Source organism: Rhinopithecus roxellana, chromosome 11, assembly GCF_007565055.1.
Source record: "Rhinopithecus roxellana isolate Shanxi Qingling chromosome 11, ASM756505v1, whole genome shotgun sequence".
NCBI classification, from domain to species: Eukaryota; Metazoa; Chordata; class Mammalia; order Primates; family Cercopithecidae; genus Rhinopithecus; species Rhinopithecus roxellana.
The window spans coordinates 54,251,503-54,276,042 of NC_044559.1; the positions used below are offsets into that span (position 1 = coordinate 54,251,503).

The window sequence follows — 24,540 nt, forward strand, 5'->3', positions numbered from 1 at the left end:
TAAAATTTAAAATCATTTCATCATAAAAATTCTCAACATATTGTGTATAGAAGAAACATATACCTTTGAAAGAGATCAAATGAAAAAAACTAAAAGGCAGAAATGAAGTCCACAGGCAAACAGCCAGGGCGGCGCCCTGAGCCTAGTTAAAGATCGACCCCAGACCTAACCGATTAGGTTATCTATAGACTCCAGACATTGTAAGGACAAACGTTGTGAAAGTCTCTGTCCTGCTCTGTTCTGTTCTAATTACCGGTGTCTGCCACATATCTTAGTCCTGGGCCTAGTATAAACACATTCCTCTATTTTGTCCCAACTTCCTGAGCCCAACACAAACACATCCCCCCCCCACACACACACATCTCAGCAACACCACCTAGAGAGCCCCTGATAAGGTCACAACCGTTTGTAGTTTTACTAAATGCGCGGGAACAAATAGAAAACTGTTAATTGTATAACTTAAAATATTAACCAATTACCAGTTGTGATGCTGCAACCAAAAGAATTCCTTTGTACCTCTGTAACCTTACATATCCTGTATGCATCGGGCTATAAAAAGCGGGCACATGCATCATTCGAGGCCCTCTTGTATGTTGTAGAACGGAGGGACCAAGTTCGAACTTGCATTAAAGATCTTTGCCGCTTGGCTTTGACTCTGGACTCTGGTGGTCTTCTTCGGGGAATAAACGGTCTGGGCATAACACCTTAACACAATAAATGCTACATATGACAAACCCACAGCTAACATTATACTGAATGGGGAAAAGTTGAAACCTTTTCCTCTAAGATTTAAAATAGGACAAGGATGCCCACTTTCACAACTCTTATTAACATAGTATTAGAAGTCATAATGTGTTAGGCCATTCCTGCATTGCTATAAAGAAATATCTAAGACTGGATAATTTATAAGGAAAAGAAGTTTAATTGGCTCACAGTTCTGCAGACCATACAGGAAGTATGGCACCAGGTATCTGCTCAGCTTCTCATGAGGCCTTGGGCTGCTTACGATCATGGCAGAGGGCAAAGGGGGAACTAGTGTCTCCCATGGAGAAAGCAGGAGCAAGATGGGTCAGGGGAGATGCCACATACTTTTAAACAACCAGATCTCATGAGATGTCACTATTGTAAGAACAGCACCAAGCCACGGGGGATCTGCCCCCATAATCCAGTCACCTCCCACCAGGCCCCATCTCCAACACTGGGGTTTACATTTCAACATGATGTTTGGGTGGAACAGATATCCAAACTATATCATTCTACATCTGGCTCCCAAAATCTCATAATCCTTCTCACATTTCAGAATACAATCATCTCTTCTCAATAGCCCCCAAAGTCTTAACTCATTCCAGCATTAACTCAAAAGTCCCAAGTCCAAACTCCCATCTGAGACTCAAGCCAATTTCCTTCTATCTATAAACCTGTAAAATCAAAGTCACTTTATTTATTTCTAGATACAGTACAGGCATTGGGTAAAGATTTCTGTTCCTAAAGGGAGAAGTTGGCCAAAAGAGAGGGACGACAGGCCCCATATAAATCTGAAACCCATCAGGGCAGTTATTAAATCTTAAAGCTCCAAAATAATCTCCTTTGACTCCATGTTCCAAATCCAGGGCATACTGGTACAAGAGGTGGGCTCCCAAAACCCTGGGCAGCTCTGCCCCTGTGGCTGTTTGGGGTAAAGCCCCCACAGCTGCTCTTACAGGTTGGAGTTGAGTACCTGCAGTTTTTCCAGGCACAGGGTTCAAGCTGCCAGTGGATCTACCATTCTGGGGGTCTGGAGGACAGTGCCCCCCTTCCCATAGCTCTACTAGGCAGTGCCCTGTTGGGGACTCTGTGTGGGGCCTCCAGTCCCTCTTTTCCCCTTAGCACTGCTCTAGTAGAGGTTCTCTGTGAGGGCTCTGCCCTTGCATTCTGCCTAGGCACCCAAGATTTCTCATACATTCTCTGAAACCTAGGCAGAGGCTGCCAAGCCTCCTTTACTCTTGTACTTTGTTCACCTACAGGCTTAACACCATGTAGAAACCACCAAAGCTTATGGCTTGTACCCTCTGAAGCAGTGACCTGAGCTGTATCTGGGGCCCTTTGAACCAAGGCTGGAGCTGAAGCAGCCCAGATACAAAGAGCAGTATCCAAAGGCTGCACAGGGCAGCAGGGCCATGGGCCTGGCATTCTTTCCTCTTAAGTTGCTGGGCATGTGATGGGATGGGCTGCTATGAATATCTCTGAAATGCCTTCAAGGCCTTTTCCCCATTGTCTTAGCTGTGAGCACCTGGCTCCCTTTTTGCTATGCAAATCTCTCTAGCAAGTGGTTACTCTGCTTGGATTCTTCTCGTGAAAACAGATTTTTCTCTTCTTTTCTATATGGCCAGGCAGTAAATTTTTCAAAGTTTTATTCTCTGCTTCCCTTTTAAATATAACTTGGAATTTTAAGTCATTTCCTTGCTCCTGTATCTGAGTTAGGTTGCTAGAAGCAGCCAGGCTATGTCTTAAATGCTTTCCTGCTTAGAAATTTCTTCTGCCAGATACCCTAAGTCTAAACTTCCACAAATCCCTAGGGTGTGAACAAAATATAACCAAATTCTTTGCTAGGGCATAATAAGGGTGATCTTTGCTCTACTTTCCAATAAGCTCCTCATTTGCATCTTGAGACCTCCTCAGCCTGGACTTCACTGTCCATATCACCAACAGCATTTTGGTCACAATCATTTAACCAGTCTCTACAAAGTTCCAAACTTTCTCTCATCCTCTTGTTCTTCTTCTGAGCCCTCCAAATTTTTCCAACCTCTGCCTCTTACCCAGCTGCAAAGTTGCATCCACATTTTGAGGTATCTTTATAGTAATGCCCCATTCCTTAGTACCAATTTCCTGTGTTAGGCCATTCCTATCTTGCTATAAAGAAATATCTGAGACTGGGTAATTTATAAATAAAAGAAGTTTAATTGGCTCATCGTTCTTCAGGTGTCCAGGAAGCACGGCACTGGGCATCTGCTTGGTGTCTGGTAAAGCCTTGGGCTGCTTACAATCATGATGAAAAGCAAAGAGGGAGACAGCTTTTCACAAAGAGAGAGTGGAAGTAATGAGTGGGGAATGACTCACTATCATGAGGATAGCACCAAGCCACGAGGGATCTGCCCCCACAACTCTAACACCTCCTACCAGACTCCACCTCCAAAACTGGGGATTACAGTTTAACATGACATTTGGGTGGGACAAATATCTAAACCATATCACATAAACAGAACAATCAGGCAAGAGAAAGAAATAAAAGGCATCCAAACAGGAAAGGAAGACGACAAATTGTCACTTTTTACAGATGACATGATCTTATATATGGAAATACCTAAAGATTCCACCAGAAAACTCTTAGAACTGCTCAATGAATTCAATAAATTTATGGCATACAAAGTCAACATAAAAAAATCTATAGTATTTCTATACACCATTAAAGAATTAGCTGAAAAAAAATCAAGAAAGCAATCCCATTTAAATAGCTATAAGAAAAAGTAATATACTTAAAAATAAATGTAATGATGATGGTGAAAGACCTCTACTAGGAAAACTGTAAAACACTGATAAAATAAATTGAAGAGAATACAAAAAAAATGAAAGAACATCTCATGCTCACTGACTGGAAGAATTAATATTGTAAAAATAAAGATACTACCTAAAGCAAACTACAGTTTCAATGCAATCACTATCAAAACATTATTAAAAGCATTATTTTAAACATTATTAAAAGAAATTTTTAAAATCTATGTGGAACAACAAAAGAACCCAAATAGTCAAAGCTGTTCTGGGCAAAAAGAGCCAAATTGAAGGCATCACACTACCTGACTTCAAAATATACTACAAAGCTATAGTAACTAAAATATCACATTATTGATACAAAAACAGACACATAGACCAATGGAACAGAATAGAAAACCCAGAAGTAAAGCTATGCACTTACCGTCAACCTTTTTACAAAGGTGTCATGAATATACATTAGAGATAGGAAAGACTCTAAAAATGGTGCTGGGAATACTAAATCTTCATGTGCAAAGAAATGAAACTAGTCCCCATCTCTCCAACATCAATGCAAAATGCATTGAAGACTTGCATGTAAGACTTGAAACTATAAAACTACTAGAAGAAAATACAGGAGAAATACTCTAGGACGTTGGTCTAGCCAAAGATTTTATGGCCGTGATCACAAAAGCACAGGCAACAACAACAAAAATAGACAAATGGAACTATATTAAATGAAAAAGCTTTTGCCCAGCAGAAGAAATAATCAATAAAAAGGCAACTTGTTGAATGAGAGAAAATATTTGCAAACTATTCCTTCAACAAGAAACTAATATCCAAAATATACAAGAAACCCAAACAACTCAATAGCAAAGAAACAAATAATCCCATTAAAAATTGGGCAAAAAATCTAAATAGACATTTCTTAAAGATAACATACAAGCAGGCAACAAACATTTAAAAAATGCTCAACATCATTAATCATAACAAAATGTAAATCAAGATCAGAATGAGATATCATTTTACTCTAAATTGAATGCTTATTATCAAAAAGACAAAGAATAACAAACACTGTCAAAGATGCAAAAAAAAAAAAAAAAGAAGAACTATCACACATTTCTGGTGGCAATGTAAATTAGTACAATCATTTAAAAACAGTATAGAGGTTTCTCAAAAAGCTAAAAATATAACTACTATATGATCCAGCAATCCTGCTACTGGGTTTATCCAAAGGAAATTAAATCAGTATATCAAAGGAATACCTACACCATCCTGTGTACTGAAGCACTATTCACAATAGCTAAGAAATGAAATGAAGCTAAGTGTCCATCAATGGATGAATGGATAAAGAAAATATGGTATACATCCACAATGGAATACTATTCAGCCATAAAAAGAATAAAATTCTGTGATTTGTAACATGGAGGAAACTGGAGGTCATTATGTCAAGTGAAATAAGCCAGGCACAGAAAGATGAATATTGCATATTCTCATTCTTTTGTATGAGTTAAAAAAGAAAAAAAAGGGGGGGATTTCATGGGGATGTAGTTACAATGATAGCTACCAGAGCCTGGGAAGGGGTGGGAGAATGAAGTGACATTAGCTAATGTGTTAAAACACACAATTAGGTAAAAGGAATAAGCTCTAGTGTGTGATAGCACAGTAGGATGACTATATTAACAAAATATTTTATATTTTAAAATAGCCCATAAGATTTTAAATGTTCTCACACAAAGAAATGATAAATGTTTGAGGTGATGAATGTCCTAAAGGCCCTGATTTTATCATTACACATTGTATGCATAAATCCAAATGCCACATGTACAGATACTATGTATCAAAAACATTTACAAGCTAAAAAAAGAAATATGAATGATGATGATATGGCAGACTCTGTTCTGAACACTTTAACTACATTAAGTTACTCAACTTATATTAACTTACTTGATCTTCATTTTAGATAAGGAATCTGAGGTAAAGAGAGTTTAAGAAACTTTCCCAAGGTCACATCATCAGTGAGTGACAGAGCAGAATTCTAAGAAAAGAAAAAGTATATAAGGCAAAAAAAAAAAAAATAGAAATTAAGCATAGGTTGAAAAATTAATATCAAAGTAGAATCCAATTAACTATTAATAGGCATAGTGATGTCAGAAAAAAAAATGGTGGAATAGAAAGCTCCACGCTCCCAAACTCCCCACAAAAACATAAAACACAAGCAAAAACTATGAGAACCAACTCTGTCAGAAGTCTGCATCTGGAATTTATTCCTTCCAGTGGGTTCTCAGGTCTTGCTGACTTCAAGAATGAAGCCACAGACTCTCGTGGTGAACGTTACAGCTCTTAAAGATGGTGTGTCTGGAGTTTGTTCCTTCAGATGTTCAGATGTGTCTGGAGTTTCTTCTTTCCAATGGGTTCCTGGTCTCACTAACTTCAGGAGTGAAGCCGCAGACCTTCGCAGTGAGTGTTACAGCTCTTAAAGGTGGCGCATCCAGAGTTGCTTGTTTCTTCTGGTGGGTTCATGGTCTCACTGATGTCAAGAATGAAGCCGCAGACCCTTGCTGCGAGTGTTACAGCTTATAAAGGTAGTGCGGACCCAAAGAGTGAGCAGCAGCAAGATTTATTGTGAAGAGCGACAAAACAAAGCTTCCACAGTGTGGAAGGGGACCGGAGCAGGTTGCTGCTGCTGGCTCGGGTGGCCAGCTTTTAGTCCCTTATTTGGCCCCACCCATGTCCTGCTGATTGATCCATTTTACAGAGTGCTGATTGATCCATTTTACAGAGTGCTGACTGGTGTGTTTACAATCCTTTAGCTAGACACAGAGCGCTGATTGGTGCGTTTTTACAGAGTGCTGACTCGTGCATTTACAATCCTTTAGCTAGACACAGAGCACTGATTGGTGCATTTTTACAGAGTGCTGACTGTGCATTTACAATCCGTTAGCTAGACACAGAGCACTGATTATTGCGTTTTTACAGAGTGCTGACTGTGCATTTACAATTCTATAGCTAGACACAGTGTTGACTGGTGTGTTTTTACAGAGTGCTGATTGGTGTGTTTACAATCCTTTAGCTAGACACAGAGTGCTGATTGGCATGTTTTCACAGAGTGCTGACTGGTGCATTTACAATCCTTTAGCTAGACAGAAAAGTTCTTCAAGTCCCCACTCAACCCAGGAAGTCCAGCTGGCTTCACTTCTCAATGTCAGAAAATGATGGAATAGAAAGTTCCAAGCTCCCAACCTCCCCACAAAAATATAAACACAAGCAAAAACTATCAGAACCAACTTTGTCAGAAGTCTGGAGAACAGTCAAAAGTTTACAGCAACCAAAAGAAAGCTGAATTCAGAAAAACATAACTTAGGGTGGTAGCTCATGCCTGTAATCCCAGCACTTTGGGAGGCTGAGGCGGGTGGTTCACTTGAGGTCAGGAGTTTGAGACCAGCCTGGTCAACATGGTGAAACCTCGACTTACCAAAAATACAAAATTAGCCTGGTGTGGTGGCACGTGCCTGTAGTACCAGCTACTCAGGAGGCTGAGGCAGGAGAATCACTTGAACCTCAGAGGCAGAGGTTGCAGTGAGCAGAGATCATGCTACTATGCTCCAGAAAGTCTTGACCTTTCACATACAAGCGATCCTCAATAAGAGTAACTACCAATTTCTCATCAGAAACTATGGACACCAGAGGCAGTGGGATGATCCACTTAAGGTACTAAAAGAAAAAAAAAATCAAATAAGAATTCTATACCTGGCAAAGCTGTCCTTTAAAAATGAAGAGAATATTAAGATGTTCCCAGAAAAACATAGGGAGTTCATGATCATGAGACAGTTAATACAAAAGAGATCCTTCAGGTTGAAATCAAAGCACACTAAGTAGTAACTCAAAGTCATATGAAGAAATAAAGTTTCCTGGTAAAGATAACTATGTGTACAAATACAAAAGCCAATATTATTGTATCATTTATCTGTAACTTCACTTTTTACTTCCTGCATTATTTAAAAGACAAATTAATAAGAAATAATTTTGCACCATTATTGGGTATGCAACATATAAAGATGTAATTTTGTCATTAGATACAGGGTGCAGGGAATTGAGCAGTCTCGAGCAGAGGTTCTCTAGGCTATTAAAATTAAGTTGGAGAAGTCCTAGCCAGAGCAATCAAGCAAGAAAAAGAAAAAAGGCATCCAAATTGGAAAAGAGGAAGTCAAACTATTTTTGTTTACCAATGATAAGATCATATACCTAGAAAAGCCTAAAGACTCCTCCAAAAAGACTCCTATATTTGATAAATGAATCCAGTAAAGTCTCAGGTTACAAAATCAATGTATACAAATCAGTAGCACTGCTATACACCAAGAATGACCAAGCTGAGACTCAAATCAAGAACTCAAAAAAAAAAAAATTTCTACATGGAAAACTATAAAATACTGTTGAAAGAAATCACATATGACACAAACAAATGAAAACACATCCCATGCTCATGGATTGGAAGAATCAATATCATAAAAATGACCATACTGCCTAATCTACAGAATCAATGAAATTCCTATCAAAATGCCAACATCATTTTTCACAAAATCAGAAAAAAAATCCTAAAATTAATATGGAACCAAAAAAGAGCATACAAAGTTATAATAACCAAAATAGCATGGTACTGGTATAAAAGTAGATAGAAAGACCAATGGAACAGAATAGAGAGTTCAGTAATAAAGCTAAATACCTAAAACAAACTGATCTTCAACAAACCATACAAAAACATAAATTGGTTAAAGGACATCCTATTCAATAAATGGTTCTGGGAAACCTGAATAACCACATGTAGAAGAATGAAACTCTATCCCTATCTCTTACCATATACAAAAAGAAAGGTGGGACTAGGCAAAGTGTTTAAAAACCTACATATTGGATACAATGTATGCTACTCAGGTGACAGGTGCACTAAAATCTCACACTTCACCATTGTATAATTCATCCATGTAACCAAAAACCACTGTACCCCCAATATTATTGAAATAAAAATTGTAAAGTATCAAGTCAAATTGTTATAAGTTTAAAGTGTTAAATATAATCCCCATATTAACCACAAAAAATCAAAAACCATATGCAAAAGAAAATGAGAGGAGAATAAAAAATGTCACACTATGAAAAAAATCAATGAAACACAATGAAGATGCTAATGGAGGAAATGAGAGGGAAATGGCTTAAAACATACTGAAAACAAACATAATACTGACAAAAGCAAGTTCCCCTTAACAGCAATAATATTAAGTATAAGTGGATTAAACCTCCAATCTAGACAGAAGTTGACAAAATCTTTTAAACACATACGTACATACATGACCCAATGATATGCTATGTATAAGAGACTCATTTTAGATGCAAAGACACAAAAAGATTGAAAGTGAAAAGATGGAGAAAGATGTCCTATACAAATAATAACAAAAAAAATCTGGCATGGCTACACTAATATCAAACAAAACAGACTTTAAGCCAAGAACTGTTACAACAAAGACGAGCAGTACATACTAATAAAAAGGTCAATGAATCAAGCAGATATAACAACTAAAAACATATATATAACAAACAGCAGAGTCCTAAAATATCTGGACCAAACACTGACACAGTTGAAAGGAGAAATAGACAGATCTATTATAGTTGGAGATATATATACTCCTCTTTTGATAATGGACACAACAAGCACAGAGAAGAGCAGTAAGTAAATATTTGATTTGAACAACACTATAGCCCAACTGGACCTAACAGATATATGCAGAACCCTCCACCTAACATCAGCAAAATACACAATTTTTTTCTAGTGTACATGGAACTCTCTGTAGGAAAGACCATATGTTAGGACACAAAACAAGTCTTAATAAATATTAAGAAATTAAAATAAATATGAAGTACCTTTTCTAACCTAATTTTTAAAAACTAGAAATTATAGATGGAAAATTTAAATTCACAAATATGTTGAATTTAAACAAAATGCTCTTAAACTACCAATGGGTCCCACAATAAATCAAAAGGTAAATTAGAAAATATCTTGAGACAGGGGTGGCACCAAGATGGCCGAATAGGAAGAGCTCCAGTCTGCAGCTCCCAGTGTGAACTACACAGAATATGGGTGATTTCTGCATTTCCAACTGAGGTACCGGGTTCATCTCACTGGGCCTTGCCAGACAAGTGGGTACAGCCCACAGAGCAGGGCGGGGCATCGCCTCACCCAGGAAGCACAAGGGGTCAGGGAATTACCTTTCCTAGCAAAGGGAAGCTGTGACGGACAACATCTGGAAAATTGGGACACTCCCACCCTAATACTGCTGTTTTCCAATGGCCTTAGCAAATGGCACATCAGGAAATTATATCCCGTGCCCGGCTTGGAGGGTTCCACACCCAGGGAGCCTCACTCACTACTAGCACAGCAGTCTGAGATGAACTGCAAGGCAGCAATGAGGCTGGGGGAGGGGCGTCCGCCATTGCTGAGGCTTGAGTAGGTAAACAAAGCAGCTAAGGAAACTCAAACTGGGTAGAGCCCACCACAGTTCAAGGAGGCCTGCCTACCTCTGTAGACTCCACCTCTAGGGTCAGGGTATAGCTGAACAAAAGGTAGCAGAAACTTCGGCAGACTTAAACGTCCCTGACAGCTTTGAAGAGAGTAGCAGTTCTCCCAGCATGGAGTTTGAGATCTGAGAACGGACAGACTGCCTCCTCAAGTGGGTCCCTGACCCCCGAGTAGCCTAACAGGGAAGCAACTCCCAGGAGGGGGGCAACTGACACCTCATAAGGCCAGGTGCCCCTATGAGACAAAGCTTCCAGAGGAAGGATTAGGCAGCAATATTTGGTGTTTTGCAGCCTCCACGAGTGATATCCAGGCAAACAGGGTCTGGAGTGGACCTCCAGCAAACTCCAACAGACCTGCAGCTGGGGATCCTGACTGTTAGAAGGAAAACTAACAAATAGAAAGGACGACCACACCAAAACCCCATCTGTACATCACCATCATCAAAGACCAAAGGTAGATAAAACCATAAAGATGGGGAGAAACCAGAGAAGAAAAGCTGAAAATTCTAAAAAATCAGACGCCTCGTCTCCTCCAAAGGAATGGAGCGCCTCACCAGCAATGGAACACAGCTAGACGGAGAATGACTTTGATGAGTGGAGAGAGAAGGCTTCAGACAATCAGTAATAACAAACTTCTCTGAGCTAAAGGAGGATGTTCAAACCCATCGCAAAGAAGCTAAAAACCTTGAAAAAAGAGTAGACAAATGGCTAATTAGAATAAACAGTGTAGAGAAGTCCTTAAATGACCTGACGGAGCTGAAAACTATGGCACGAGAATGATGTGACACATGCACAAGCTTCAGTAGCCGATTTGATCAAATGGAAGAAAGGGTATCAGTGATTGAAGATCAAATGAATGAAATGAAGTGAGAAGAGAAGTTTTGAGGAAAAAAAGAGTAAAAAGAAATGAACAAAAGCCTCCAAGAAATATGGGACTATGTGAAAAGACCAAATCTACATTTGATTGGTGTACCTGAAAGTGACAGGGAGAATGGGACCAAGTTGGAAAACACTCTTCAGGATATCATCCAGAAGAACTTCTCCAACCTAGTGAGGCAGGCCAACATCCAAATTCAGGAAATACAGAGAACGCCACAAAGATTCTCCTCAAGAAGAGCAACTACAAGACACATAATTGTCAGATTCACCAAAGGTGAAATGAAGGAAAAAATGTTAAGGGCAGCAAGAGAGAAAGGTTGGGTTACCCACAAAGGGAAGCCCATCAGACTAAGAGCAGATCTCTTGGCAGAAACTCTACAAGTCAGAAGAGAATGGGGGCCAATATTCAATACTCTTAAAGAAAAGAATTTTCAACCCAGAATTTCATATCCAGCCAAAGTAAGCTTCATAAGTGATGGAGAAATAAAATACTTTACAGATAAACAAATACTGAGAGATTTTGTCACCTCCGGGCCTGCCTTACAAGAGCTCCTGCAGGAAGCACTAAACTGGAAAGGTGGTACCAGCCATGGCAGAAACACGCCAAATTGTAAAGACCATCGATGCTAGGAAGAAACTGCATCAACTAATGAGCAAAATAACCAGCTAACATCATAATGACAGGATCAAATTCACACATGGCAATATTAACTTTAAATGCAAATGGGCTAAATGCTCCAATTAAAAGACACAGACTGGCAAACTGGATAAATAGTCAATACCCTCAGTCTGCTGTATTCAGGAGACCCATCTCATGTGCAGAGACACACACAGGCTCAAAATAAAGGGATGGAGGAAGATCTACTAAGCAAATGGAAAAAAAAAAGGCAGGGATTGCAATCCTAGTCTCTGATAAAACAGACTTTAAACCAACAAAGATCAAAAGTGACAAAGAAGGCCATTACATAATGGTAAAGGGATCAATGTAACAAGAAGAGCTAACTATCCTAAATATATATGCACCCAACACAGGAGCACCCAGATTCATAAAGCAAGTCTTGAGAGACCTAAAAAGAGACTTAGACTCCCAGGCAATAATATTGGGAGACTTTAACAACCCACTGTCAATATTAAACAGATCAAAGAGACAGAAAGTTGAAAAGGATATCCAGGAATTGAACTCAGCTCTGCACCAAGCAGACGTGATAGACATCCACAGAACTCTCCACCCCAAAACAACAGAATATACATTCTTCTCAGCACCGCATCACACTTATTCCAAAATCGACCACAGAGTTGGAAGTAAAGCAATCCTCCACAAATGTAAAAGAACAGAAATTATAACAAACTGTCTCTCAGACCAGAGAGCAATCAAAATAGAACGCAGGATTAAGAAACTCACTCAAAACCGCCCAACTACATGGAAACTGAACAACCGGCTCCCAAATGACTACTAGGTACATAATGAAATGAAGGCAGAAATAAAGATGTTCTTTGAAACCAATGAGAACAAAGACACAACATACCAGAATCTCTGGAACACATTTAAAGCAGTGTGTAAAGGGAAATTTATAGCACTAAATGCCCACAAGAGAAAGGAGAGATCTAAAATTGACACTCTAACATCACAATTAAAAGAACTAGAGAAGCAAGAGCAAACATTCAAAAGCTAGCAGGAGGCAAGAAATAACTAAGAGCAGAATTGAAGGAGATAGAGACACAAAAAAAACCTTCAAAATAATGAATCCAGGAGCTGGTTTTCTGAAAAGATGAACAAAATTGATAGACCACTAGCAAGACTAATAAAGAAGAAAAGAGAGAAGAATCAAATAGATGATATCAAATGATAAAGGGGATATCACCACCGACCCCACAGAAATATAAACTACCATCAAAGAATACTATAAACACCTCTACGCAAATAAACTAGAAATCTAGAGGAAATGGATAAATTCCTGGATACATATACCCTCCCAAGACCAAGCCAGGAAGAAGTTGAATCTCTGAATAGACGAATAGCAGGCTCTGAAATTGAGGCAATAATTAATAGTCTACCAGCCAAAAAAAGTCCAGGACCAGACGGATTCACAGCCAAATTCTACCAGAGGTACAAGGAGGAGTTGATACCATTCCTTCTGAAACATTTCAATCAATAGAAAAAGAGGGAATCCTCCCTAATTCATTTTATGAGGCCAACATCATCCAGATACCAAAGCCTGGCAGAGACACAACAACAAAAAAAGAGAATTTTAGACGAATATCCTTGATGAACATTGATGCAAAAATCCTCAATAAAATACTGGCAAATCAAATCCAGCAGCACATCAAAAAGCTTATCCACCACGATCAAGTGGGCTTCATCCCTGGGATGCAAGGCTGGTTCAACATACACAAATCAATAAATGTAATCCAGCATATAAACAGAACCAAAAACAAAAACCACATGATTATCTCAATAGATGCAGAAAAGGCCTTTCACAAAATTCAACAGCCCTTCATTATAAAAACTCTCAATAAACTAGGTATTGATGGGACGTATCTCAAAATAATAAGAGTTATTTATGACAAATCCACAGCCAATATCATACTGATTGGGCAAAAACTGGAACAACTTTGAAACCTGGCACAAGACAGGGATGCCCTCTCTCACCACTCTTATTCAACATAGTGTTGGAATTTCTGGCCAGGGCAATCAGGCAAAAGAAAGAAATAAAGGGTATTCAATTAGGAAAAGAAGTCAAACTGTCCCTGTTTGCAGATGACACGAATGTATATTTAGAAAACCCCATCTTCTCAGCCCAAAATCTGGTTAAGCTGATAAGTAACTTCAGCAAAGTCTCAGGATACAAAATCAATGTGCAAAAAATCACAAGCATTCCTATACACCAATAACAGACAAACAGAGAGCCAAATCATGAGTGAACTCCCATTCACAATTGCTTCAGAGAGAATAAAATACCGAGGAATTCAATTTACAAAGAATGTGAAGGACCTCTTCAAGGAGAACTACAAACCACTGCTCAATGAAATAAAAGAGGACACAAACAAATGGAAGAACATTCCATGCTCATGGATAGGAATAATCAATATCATGAAAATGGCCATACTTCCAAGGTAATTTAGAGATCCAATGCCATCCCCTTTAAGCTACCAATGACTTTCTTCACAGAATTGGAAGAAACTGCTTTAAAGTTCATATGGAACCAAAAAAGAGCATGCATTGCCAAGACAATCCTAAGCCAAATTAACAAAGCTGGAAGCATCATGTTACCTGACTTCGAACTATACTACAAGGCTACAGTAACCAAAACAGCATGGTACTGGTACCAAAACAGAGATATAGACCAATGGAATGGAATAGAGCCCTAGGAAATAATATCACACATCTACAACCATCTGATCTTTGACAAATCTGACAAAAAAAAAAAAAGAAATGGGGAAAGGATTCCCTATTTAATAAATGGTGCTGGGAAAACTGGCTAGCCACATGTAGAAAGCTGAAACTGGATTCCTTCCTTACACCTTATACAAAAATCAATTCAAGATTGATTAAAGACTTAAATGTTAGACCTAAAACCATAAAAACCCTAGAAGAAAACCTAGGCAATACCATTCAGGACATAGGCATGGGCAAGGACTTCATGACAACAAAAGCCAAAATTGACAACAAAAAAATTGTCAACAAAAGTCAAAATTGACAAATAAAATCTAATTAAACTAAAGAGCTTCTGCACAGCAAAAGAAACTACCATCAGAGTGAACAGGCAACCTACAGAATGGGAGAATATTTTTACAAGCTACCCATCTGACAAAGGGCTAATATCCAGAATCTACAAAGAACTTAAACAAATTTACAAGAAAAAAATTAAACAACTCCATCAGAAAGTGGGTGAAGAATATGAACAGACACTTCTCAAAAGAAGACATTTATGCAGCCAACAGACACATGAAAAAATGCTTGTCATCACTAGCCATCAGAGAAATGCAAATCAAAACCACAATGAGATACCATCTCACATGTTAGAATGGTGATCATTAAAATGTCAGGAAACAACAGGTGCTGGAGAGGATGTGGAGAAATAGGAACACTTTTACACTGTTGGTGGGACTGTAAACTAGTTCAACCATTGTGAAAGACAGTGTGGCAATTCCTCAAGGATCTAGAACTAGAAATACCATTTGACCCAGCCATCCCATTACTGGGTATATACCCAAAGGATTATAAATCATGCTGCTGTAAAGACACGTGCACATGTATGTTTATTGTGGTACTATTCACAATAGCAAAGACTTGGAACTAACCCAAATGTCCATCAATGACAGACTGGATTAAGAAAATGTGGCACATATACACCATGGAATACTATGCAGCCATAAAAAAGAATGAGTTCATGTCCTTTATGGCGACATGGATGCAGCTGGAAACCATCATTCTCAGCAAACTATCGCAAGGACAGAAAATCAAACACCGCATGTTCTCACTCATATGTGGAAACTGAACAATGAAAACACATGGACACAGGGTGGGGAACATCACACACCGGGGTCTGCCAGGGGGTGGGGAGAGAGGGCAGGGATAGCATTAGGAGATATACCTAATGTAAATGACAAGTTAACGCATGCAGCACACTAACATGGCACATGTATACATATGCAACACACCAGCACGTTGTGCACATGTACCCTAGAATTTAAAGTAAAATTTTATATATATATATATATATATCTCGAGACAAATGAAAACAAAAATAAAAATTTACCTAAAACTTATAAGATGCAGTGAAAGTTGTACAAAAAATGAAATTTACAGCTGTAGACACACATTAAAAGGAAAATCTCAAATAAACAAACTAAATTTATGCCTTAAAAAAACTAGAAAAGGAAGGACAACCTACACCCAAAGCTGGCAAAAATTAATAAAGGTAAGATCAGAGATAAATGAAGTAAATAGAAACACAATAGGTAAAATCTATGAAATCAAGAATTGGTTCTTTGGAAGGCTGACAAAATTGAGACATTTAGCTAGACTGAATAAAAGAGAGAGAAGACTCAACTAAAATCAGAAATGAAAAATAAACCTTATAATTTTATAAATTAAAAAGGATTATAAGAAAATACAATGCACAACTGTAAAACAAAAATTGGATTACCAAGGTTATATGAATAAATTTATAGAAATGCCAACCTACCAAGTCTGAATCATGAAGAAAGAGAAAATCTGAACAATAGAGGAAGTAGAGCAAGATGGCTATAAATAGAATCTTCCACAAATAGTCCTCTGCACATGAACACCAAATTTAACAACTATCTACACAAAAAAAAGGACCTTCATAAGAACCAAAAAACAGCTTAGGTACCATCTCACTCAGAGTGAGAAAGAGCACCAAGTGCTTTCTTGAGGTCTCCAATTCCAGACCTTTGCTCTTAGATGGCATTTCTGGACCTACCCTGGGACAGATTGGAGCCGGCTGCCCTGAAGTCTGAATCCCAAGCCTGGCAGCATTCACCAAAAACTAACTAAAGAGCCCTTGGTCCTTAAATAAACACAGACAACACCCTGGCAGTGCTCCCCATGGGCCTGTGGTGGTGCTAGTGAGACTCCTCTGCCTTTTAGTGAAGGTGATTTTCTCTGGTGGCATGTAGTAATTACTTGCTTTTATTTTTTGTGTATCCATTGATATATTTTTAGATTTGAGGTTACCATGAGGCTTGCAAATCATAAAACCCATTATTTTAAACTGATAACACTGATTGCACAAACAAGCAAAAAGGAAACTAACAAAAACTCTTAAATTTGCCATTTTGATGCCAATAATCCTTAAATTTGCCCTTTTTGACATTGCATCTAATAACAATTTTCCCTAATTCTAGAATTAAATTTTCCCTAATTCTAGAATTGAAAAATGCAATGAACACGCTGAATAATGCATCAGAGTCCTTAATAGCAGAACTGATCAGGCAGAAGACAAAATTTGCAAGTTTCAAGACGGGCTATTTGAAAATACACAGCCAGAGGAGAAAAAAGAATAAAAAACAATGAAGCATGCCTACAAGATCTATAAATTAGGGAAAATTTAAGTGTTATTAGCTGCAAAGGCCAAAAAGGGCAAATTTAAGGATTACTGGCATTGAAATGGCAAATTTAAGAGTTATTGGCCTCAAAGAAGAGGGAGATAGGGGTAAAAATTTATTCAAACAGATAATAACAGAGAACTTCCCAAACCTAGAGAAAGAGATCAATATTCAAGAGCAAGAATGTTATAGAAGCAGACTTAACCCAAAGAAAACTACCTCAAGGCATTTAATAATCAAACTCCCAAAGGTCAACAATAAAGAAAGAATCCTAAAAGCAGCAAGAGGGAAAAAAACAACATACAATGGAGCTCCAATACATCTGGCAGTAGACTTTTCAGTGAAAATCTTACAGGCCTGGAGAGAGTAGTATGACATATTCAAAGAGCTAAAGGAAAAAGACCTTTACCCTAGAATATTATATCTGGCAAAATATGCTTTAAGCATAAAGGAAAAATAAAGACCTTCCCAGACAAACAAAAGCTGAGGGATTTTATCAACACCAGACCTGTCCTATAAGAAATGCTAAAGAGAGTTGTTCAATCTGAAAGAAAAGGACATTCATGAACAATAAGAAATCATTTGAAGGTATAAAACTCACAGGTAGTAGGAGATAGAAAAACACAGAATAGTGCAACACTATAATTATGATGTGCAAAACACTCTTAAGTAGAAAGACTAAATAATGAACCAATTAAAAATAAATAGAACTACAACAACTTTCCAGGACATAGTTAACAATAAAACAAAGAGAAAAATCAAAAAGTTAAAAAACAGGGGGATGAAGTTAAAGTGTAGAGTTTTTGCTAGTTTCCTTATTGCTTGTTTTGTTGTTGTTGTTGTTGTTTGCTTGTGCAATCAGTGTTAAGTCATCATCAGTTTAAAATAATGGGTTATATGATTTGCAAGCCTCATGGTAACCTCAAATCTAAAAATATATACAATGGACACACAAAAAATAAAAAGCAAGTAATTACTACATGTCACCAGAGAAAATCAACTTCACTAAAAGGAAGACAAAAGGGAGGAAAGAAGGAAGAGAAGACCACAAAACAACCAGAAAAGCAATAACAAAATCGCAAGAGTAAGTCCTTATAATCAATAACAACACTAAATGTAAATAGACTAAACTGTCCAATCAAAAGATACACAGTAGCTGAATAGATTTACAAAAAATCAATATCCAATGATTGGCTGCGTACAAGAAGCACACTTCACCTATAAGGATACGCATAGACTGAAAGCATAGGGATGAAAAAAAGCATATTCCACGCAAATGGAAACCAAAACAATCAGCAGGAGTAGCTACACTTATATCAGACACAATACATTTCAAGATAAAAACTGTAAGAGGAGATAAAGAGGAACATTATATAATGATAATGGGGTAAATTCAGCAAGAGAATATAACAATTGTAAATATATATGCACCCAAAACTGGAACATCACAGTTTATAAAGCAAATATTATTAAAGCTAAAGAAAGACATAGACCCAAATACAATAATAGCTGGAGACTTCAACACCCCACTTTCAGCATTAGACAGCTCATCCAGACAGAAAATCAACAAAGAAACCTTATACTTAATCTACACTATAAACTAAATAGATATTTACAGAACACTTCTTTCAGGGGCACCAGAATACACATTTTTTCCTCAGCACATGGATTATTCTCAAGCATAGACCATTCGTTAGGCCACAAAACAAGTCTTTGAACTTTCAAAATAATGAAATAGCCAAGATTTGGCAGCAGCCTAAGTGTCCAGCAACAGATGAATGAATAAAGAAAATGTGGTACATATACACAATGGAGTACTATTCAGCCATAAAAGGAATGAGAACCTGTTTATGTGCAACAACATAGATGGAACTGGAGGACATTATGTTAAGTGAAATAAGCCAGGCACAGAAAGACAAACTGCATGTTTTCACTTATTTGTGGGAGATAAAAATTGAAACAATTGAACTCATGGATGGAGTTTGAGAGTAGAAGGATGGTTAACAAGAGGCTGGTAAGCATAGTGGGGGAAATGAGGATGAGTACACAAAAACAGAAAGAATGAGTAAGATCTAGTATTTGATAGCACAACAGGGTGACTATAGTCAATAATAATTTAATTATACGTTTTAAAATAACTAAGAATGTATAATTGGATTATTTGTAACACAAAGGATAGATGCTTGAGTTGATGGATACCCCATTTACCCTACTGTATTACACATTACATCCAGTATCAAAATATCTGATATTCCCCATAAATATATATACCAACTATGTATCCAGAAAAAAATTATGAACTAAAAATTTTTAAAAGAAAATCTGAATAGACCTATAACTAGTAAAAAAATCGAACTGGTAATCATAAATCTTTCAACAAAGAAATGTCTAGGACCAGATAGCCTCACTGATGAATTCTATGAAACATTTAAAGAAGATTTAACACCAATCCTCCTCACACTCTTCCAAAAAATAAAAGAATAGGTAAAACTTACAAAATAAGACCAACATCACCATGATACCAGAACCAGAAAAAGATATTTTTAAAAACATACAGAGCAATATCCTTATGATACAGATGTAAAACTTCTCAAAAACACTAGAAAAATGGACTAATGGCATATTAAAAGAATCATACACCAAGACCAAGTAGGATTTATCCCAGGAATGAAAGTGTGGTTCAAACTAGGAAAATCACTCAATATAATACACCACATTAATAGAACAATGGAAAAAAACACATGATCATTTCATCTCAATTGATTTAAAAAAAAAGCACGTGACAAAATCTGTTACCATTTCATAGTTTAAAAAACACTCTCACAAAACTATGAATAGAAGAAAACTTCCACAACATGATAAAGTACATTTATAAAAACCCATACCTAACATACCTGCCTTAGTCCATTTTCTATTGCTATAACTGAATACCTGAGACTGGGTAATTTGTAAAGAAAAGAAATTTATTTCTTACAGTTCTGAAGGCTGGGGATTTCAAAGTTGAGGAGCTACGTCGGAGGAGTGCCTCCTTGCTGGTGGGGACTCTCTGCAGAGTGCTGAGGCCGTTCTGGGCATCACATGGCGAACAGGCTCACAAGAGACAGACAAACCGGCTTTTATAAAAGACCTATTCTCTTGATAACCCAGTAGTCTATGAATGGTTAATTTATTCATGTGGCAAGGCCTCCATGACCCCAATCAACTCCCAAAGGTTCCACCTCTCAACACTGCTACAATGGGGACCAAGTTTCCAGCACACAAACTTTTAGGGTATACATTCAAACCACAGCAGTATCCAATTGTGAAAGACTGAAAATGAGCACATCTGCTTTCACCACTGTTATTCAACATTGTACTAAAAGATTCAGCCAGAGAAATTAGAAAATAAAAAGAAACAAAGGGCATACAAATTGGAAAAGAAGAAGTAAAACTATCTTTATTCACTGATGATTCATATATATGTAATTTCAAAGGTTCCACACAAAAACATTAGAGTTAACATATAAATTCAGCAGTTACAGAATACAAATCAATGTGTGCTTTGATTTAAATGTGCCTCCTAAAGTTCATATACTAGAAACTTAATCCCTGGTGCAACAATGTTGAGAGTCAGGCTCTTTAAGACATAATCAGGTCATAAGGGCTTCATCCTCACGAAGAGCTTAATGCCATTATTGTAGGAGGAGTTTAGTTATCACTAAGTAGGGTCCTGAGTTTGTCCCCCTTCCTCTCTCTGTTGCTCTCTCATGCTCTCTTACCCTTCTGCCTTCTGCCATGGGATGATGCAGCAAGAAGGCTGTAGCCAGAGGCAGGTCCCTTGACCTTGGACTCCCCAGCCTTCAGAACTGTAAAAAATAAATTTTTCTTTATATTAGCCAGTCTGTGGTATTCTGTTACAGCAACCCAAAATGGAGGAAAATGCAGGGAATGAGAGTTATTGCTTAATGAGTTTCCTTTGGGGGTGATGAAAAGTTGTGGAAATAGATGTTAGTGATGTTTGCACAATACTGTGAACATAATTAATGCCACTAAATTGTATACTTAAAAATGGTTAAAATGATATACTCTATGTTACGTATACTTCATATTTTGAAAATTTTAACTTGATTAATTCAGTTCAACTTGACTGCTGGGATAAAAGAAAACGTCTTTAGATAATAGCTAATATTTAGCTCAGATAATGGGTCATCACAGGTCAAACAGTTGCAGGCATTCCCACTTCAAAGCAAAACAGAAGAGTGTTGCTCCTGTATCCTATACCACAGCCATTTAATTCTGTTTTAAAAGTAAAAGCAAAAAGAACAAAGCTGGAGGCATCACACTACCTGACTTCAAACTATATTACAAGGCTACAGTAGCCAAATCAGCATGGTACTGGTACCAAAACAGAAATATAGACCAATGGAACAGAACAGAGGCCTCAGAAATAACACTACACATCTACAACCATCTGATCTTTGACAAACCTGACAAAAACAAGCAATAGGGAAAGGATTCCCTATTTAATAAATGGTGTTGGGAAAGTGGCTAGCCATATGCAGAAAACTGAAACTAGATCCCTTTCTTACACCTTATATAAAAATTAACTTAAGATGGATTAAAGACTTAAATGTAAGACCTAAAACCATAAAATTCCTGGAAGAAAACCTAGGCAATATCACTCAGGACATAGGCATGGGCAAAGACTATATGACTAAAACACCAAAAGCAATGGCAACAAAAGTCAAAATTGACAAATAAGGTCTAATTAAACTAAAGAGCTTCTGCACAGCAAAAGAAACTATCATCAGAGTGAACCAGCAACCTACAGAATGGGAGAACAATTTTGCAATCTATCCATCTGACAAAAGGCTAATATCCAGAATCTACAAAGAACTTAAACAAATTTACAAGAAAAAAACAAACAACCCCATCAAAAAGGGGGCGAAGCATATGAACAGACACTTTTCAAAAGAAGACATTTATGCTGTCAACAAACATATGAAAAAAAGCTCATCATCACTGGTCATTAGAGAAATGCAAATCAAAACCACAATGAGATAACATCTCACATCAATTAGAATGGTGATCATTAAAAAGTCAGGAAGCAGCAGATGCTGGAGAGGATGTGGAGAAATAGGAATGCTTTTACACTGTTGGTGGGAGTCTAAATTAGTTCAACCATTGTGGAAGACAACATGGCGATTCCTCAAGGATCTAGAACTAGAAATACCATTTGACCCAGCAATTCCATTACTGGGTATATACATAGGATTATAAATCATTTTACTATAAAGACACATGCACATGTATGTTTATTGTGGCACTGTTCACAATAACAAAGGTTTGGAACGAACCCAAATGCCCATCAATGATAGACTGGATAAAGAAAATATGGTACATATACACCATGGAATATTATGCAGCCATAAAAAGGATGAGTTCATGTCCTTCGCAGGGACATGGATGAAGCTGGAAACCATCATTCTCTGCAAACTAACACAAGAACAGAAAACCAAATACCACATGTTCTCACTTATAAGTGGGAGTTGAACAATGAGAACACATGGACACAGGGATGGGAACATCACACACCAGGGCCTGTCGGGGGTGGGGGATAGGGGAGGGATAGCATTAGGAGAAATACCTAATGTAGATGACAGGTTGATGGGTGCAGCAAACCACCACAGTACATATATACCTATGTAACAAACCTGAACGTTCTGCACATGTATCCCAGAACTTAAGGTATAATAATAAAAAAAATTTTAAGTTTAGGTCAATGCAATAAAATATGGATTGAATACTAACATTATATATGTTGGAAAGGAAGAAAAATAATTATCTTTGCTTTTAACCGTATAATATATCAAACACCTAAATAACCTAGCAAAAATATTATGTATACAGAAATCATCTTTTTTCCTTCTATGCTCAGATTAATTCTGGGTGTCATATTAAGAATTCATAATGCCACCTACTATTATTTGCTTGAGATAAAGCTACTGCTTCCCCTTTACACAGATCTTAGTTAAAGTTAAAGTCGATTCTCTAAGTAATATAATGATAACTCACCAATTTTTTTTTTTTTTTTTTTTTTTTTTTTTTTTTTTTTTTTTTGAGATGAAGTGTCACTCTGTCACCCAGGCTGGAGTGCAGCGGTATGATCTCGGCTCACTGCAACCTCCACCTCCCGGGTTCAAGTGATTCTTTTGCCTCCACCTCTTGAGTAGTTGGGATTACAAGCACGCACCACCATGCCAGGCTAATTTTTGTATTTTTAATAGAGACAGGGTTTCATTATGTTAATCAGGCTGGGCTTGAACTCCTGACCTCGTGATCCACCCACCTCGGCCTCCCAAAGTGCTGGGATTACAGGTGTGAGCCACTGTGCCCAGCCCACCAAGATAATTTTTATATAATTGTTGTTATATTTGTATGCTGTCCAGTGACTCCCTAACAAGTTGTTTGTATATTTAATAATGTTCTCCCCTCATTTATTTATATTTATATCATGGGAACACATAATCATTCACATTTTCATCTTCCAAAACAGAATCTTTTTACCTTGAGATTTTTCTGGTGCTTGGTAAGTTTGTTCTTCAGTCTTCTTTTGTAATTGTTCTTCTGAAACATCAGCCTTAATAACAAAGTTGTAATAAGTAATTAGAAATTATATACATATATATATCAAGACTGGTATTTAATTACCTGCTTTGAGAAAAAGAGCTAGCTTTATGCTCTCATCTACAATGTCATTGCAGAAACATTTTATTTTTCATTATTTCCTGAATGCATCAAATTTAAAAGTCAGAACAATTAATGGACCTGAGAGGCAATTGGGAACACTGAATAGCAAGGAGGGTGCCCAAGCAATATTGTGATTTTTCCCTCGCAAATAGTTCTAAGAAAATAGTCTTAATAATTATTAAGATTCTTGTTTAGATTTATATTTTAGTCTGTTTTAATCTTTAGAAGAATTCAAATGACTTACAAAATTATTATTATAGGAATACTTTAATAAAATGTATGATTAAGATATATTGTGGATACATGTCAGGTACGTACAGCCTTTTTATCTTTTCTCTTTTTCCCAGCATTTTTGCCCTGAGAATTTCCTACTTAAATGCTTTTTAACAAAAACAATTCTAAAAATTTTCTAGGTCTTGTTTAGAGACTTATATAAAATTATTTCAAAATGAGTTGCTTTTACAATCATCTTATTGTATAAAAATATTTTTTTGTAGATGAAGCTGAAAACTATGAAAATTTCCCTTATCTCAGAATGACACACCTTTTATGTTACCATTAAAACTAAAATATAACCCACAACTTTTTAATCAATATCAAACAATTTGTATAAGTTAAGAATATTACTTAGATTCCCAAATATTACTTTCAGCATTCTAAATATAAAGCAGGTTGTGTTAAAAGGCAAACTTTTAATTCTCTTGAAATAAGAAAATACTGAATTTTTAACCCATTTAAATGGGTTAGCATTTATTTGGGATAGTGAAGGAGCAATATGAAATAAACAGCTTT

At 37.1% G+C, this 24,540-nt stretch overlaps 1 protein-coding gene across 1 annotated transcript in view; it reads right to left on the reverse strand.

Annotated features, from left to right (window-relative positions):
- The window catches only part of CCDC7 (coiled-coil domain containing 7), a 502,976-nt gene that overhangs the window by 327,565 nt on the left and 150,871 nt on the right, over positions 1-24,540 (reverse strand). The window contains exon 19 of the mRNA XM_030940622.1: positions 23,566-23,638. Within this exon, the coding sequence (XP_030796482.1) occupies positions 23,566-23,638 (73 nt within the window). The remainder of the gene's footprint in view (positions 1-23,565; positions 23,639-24,540) is intronic.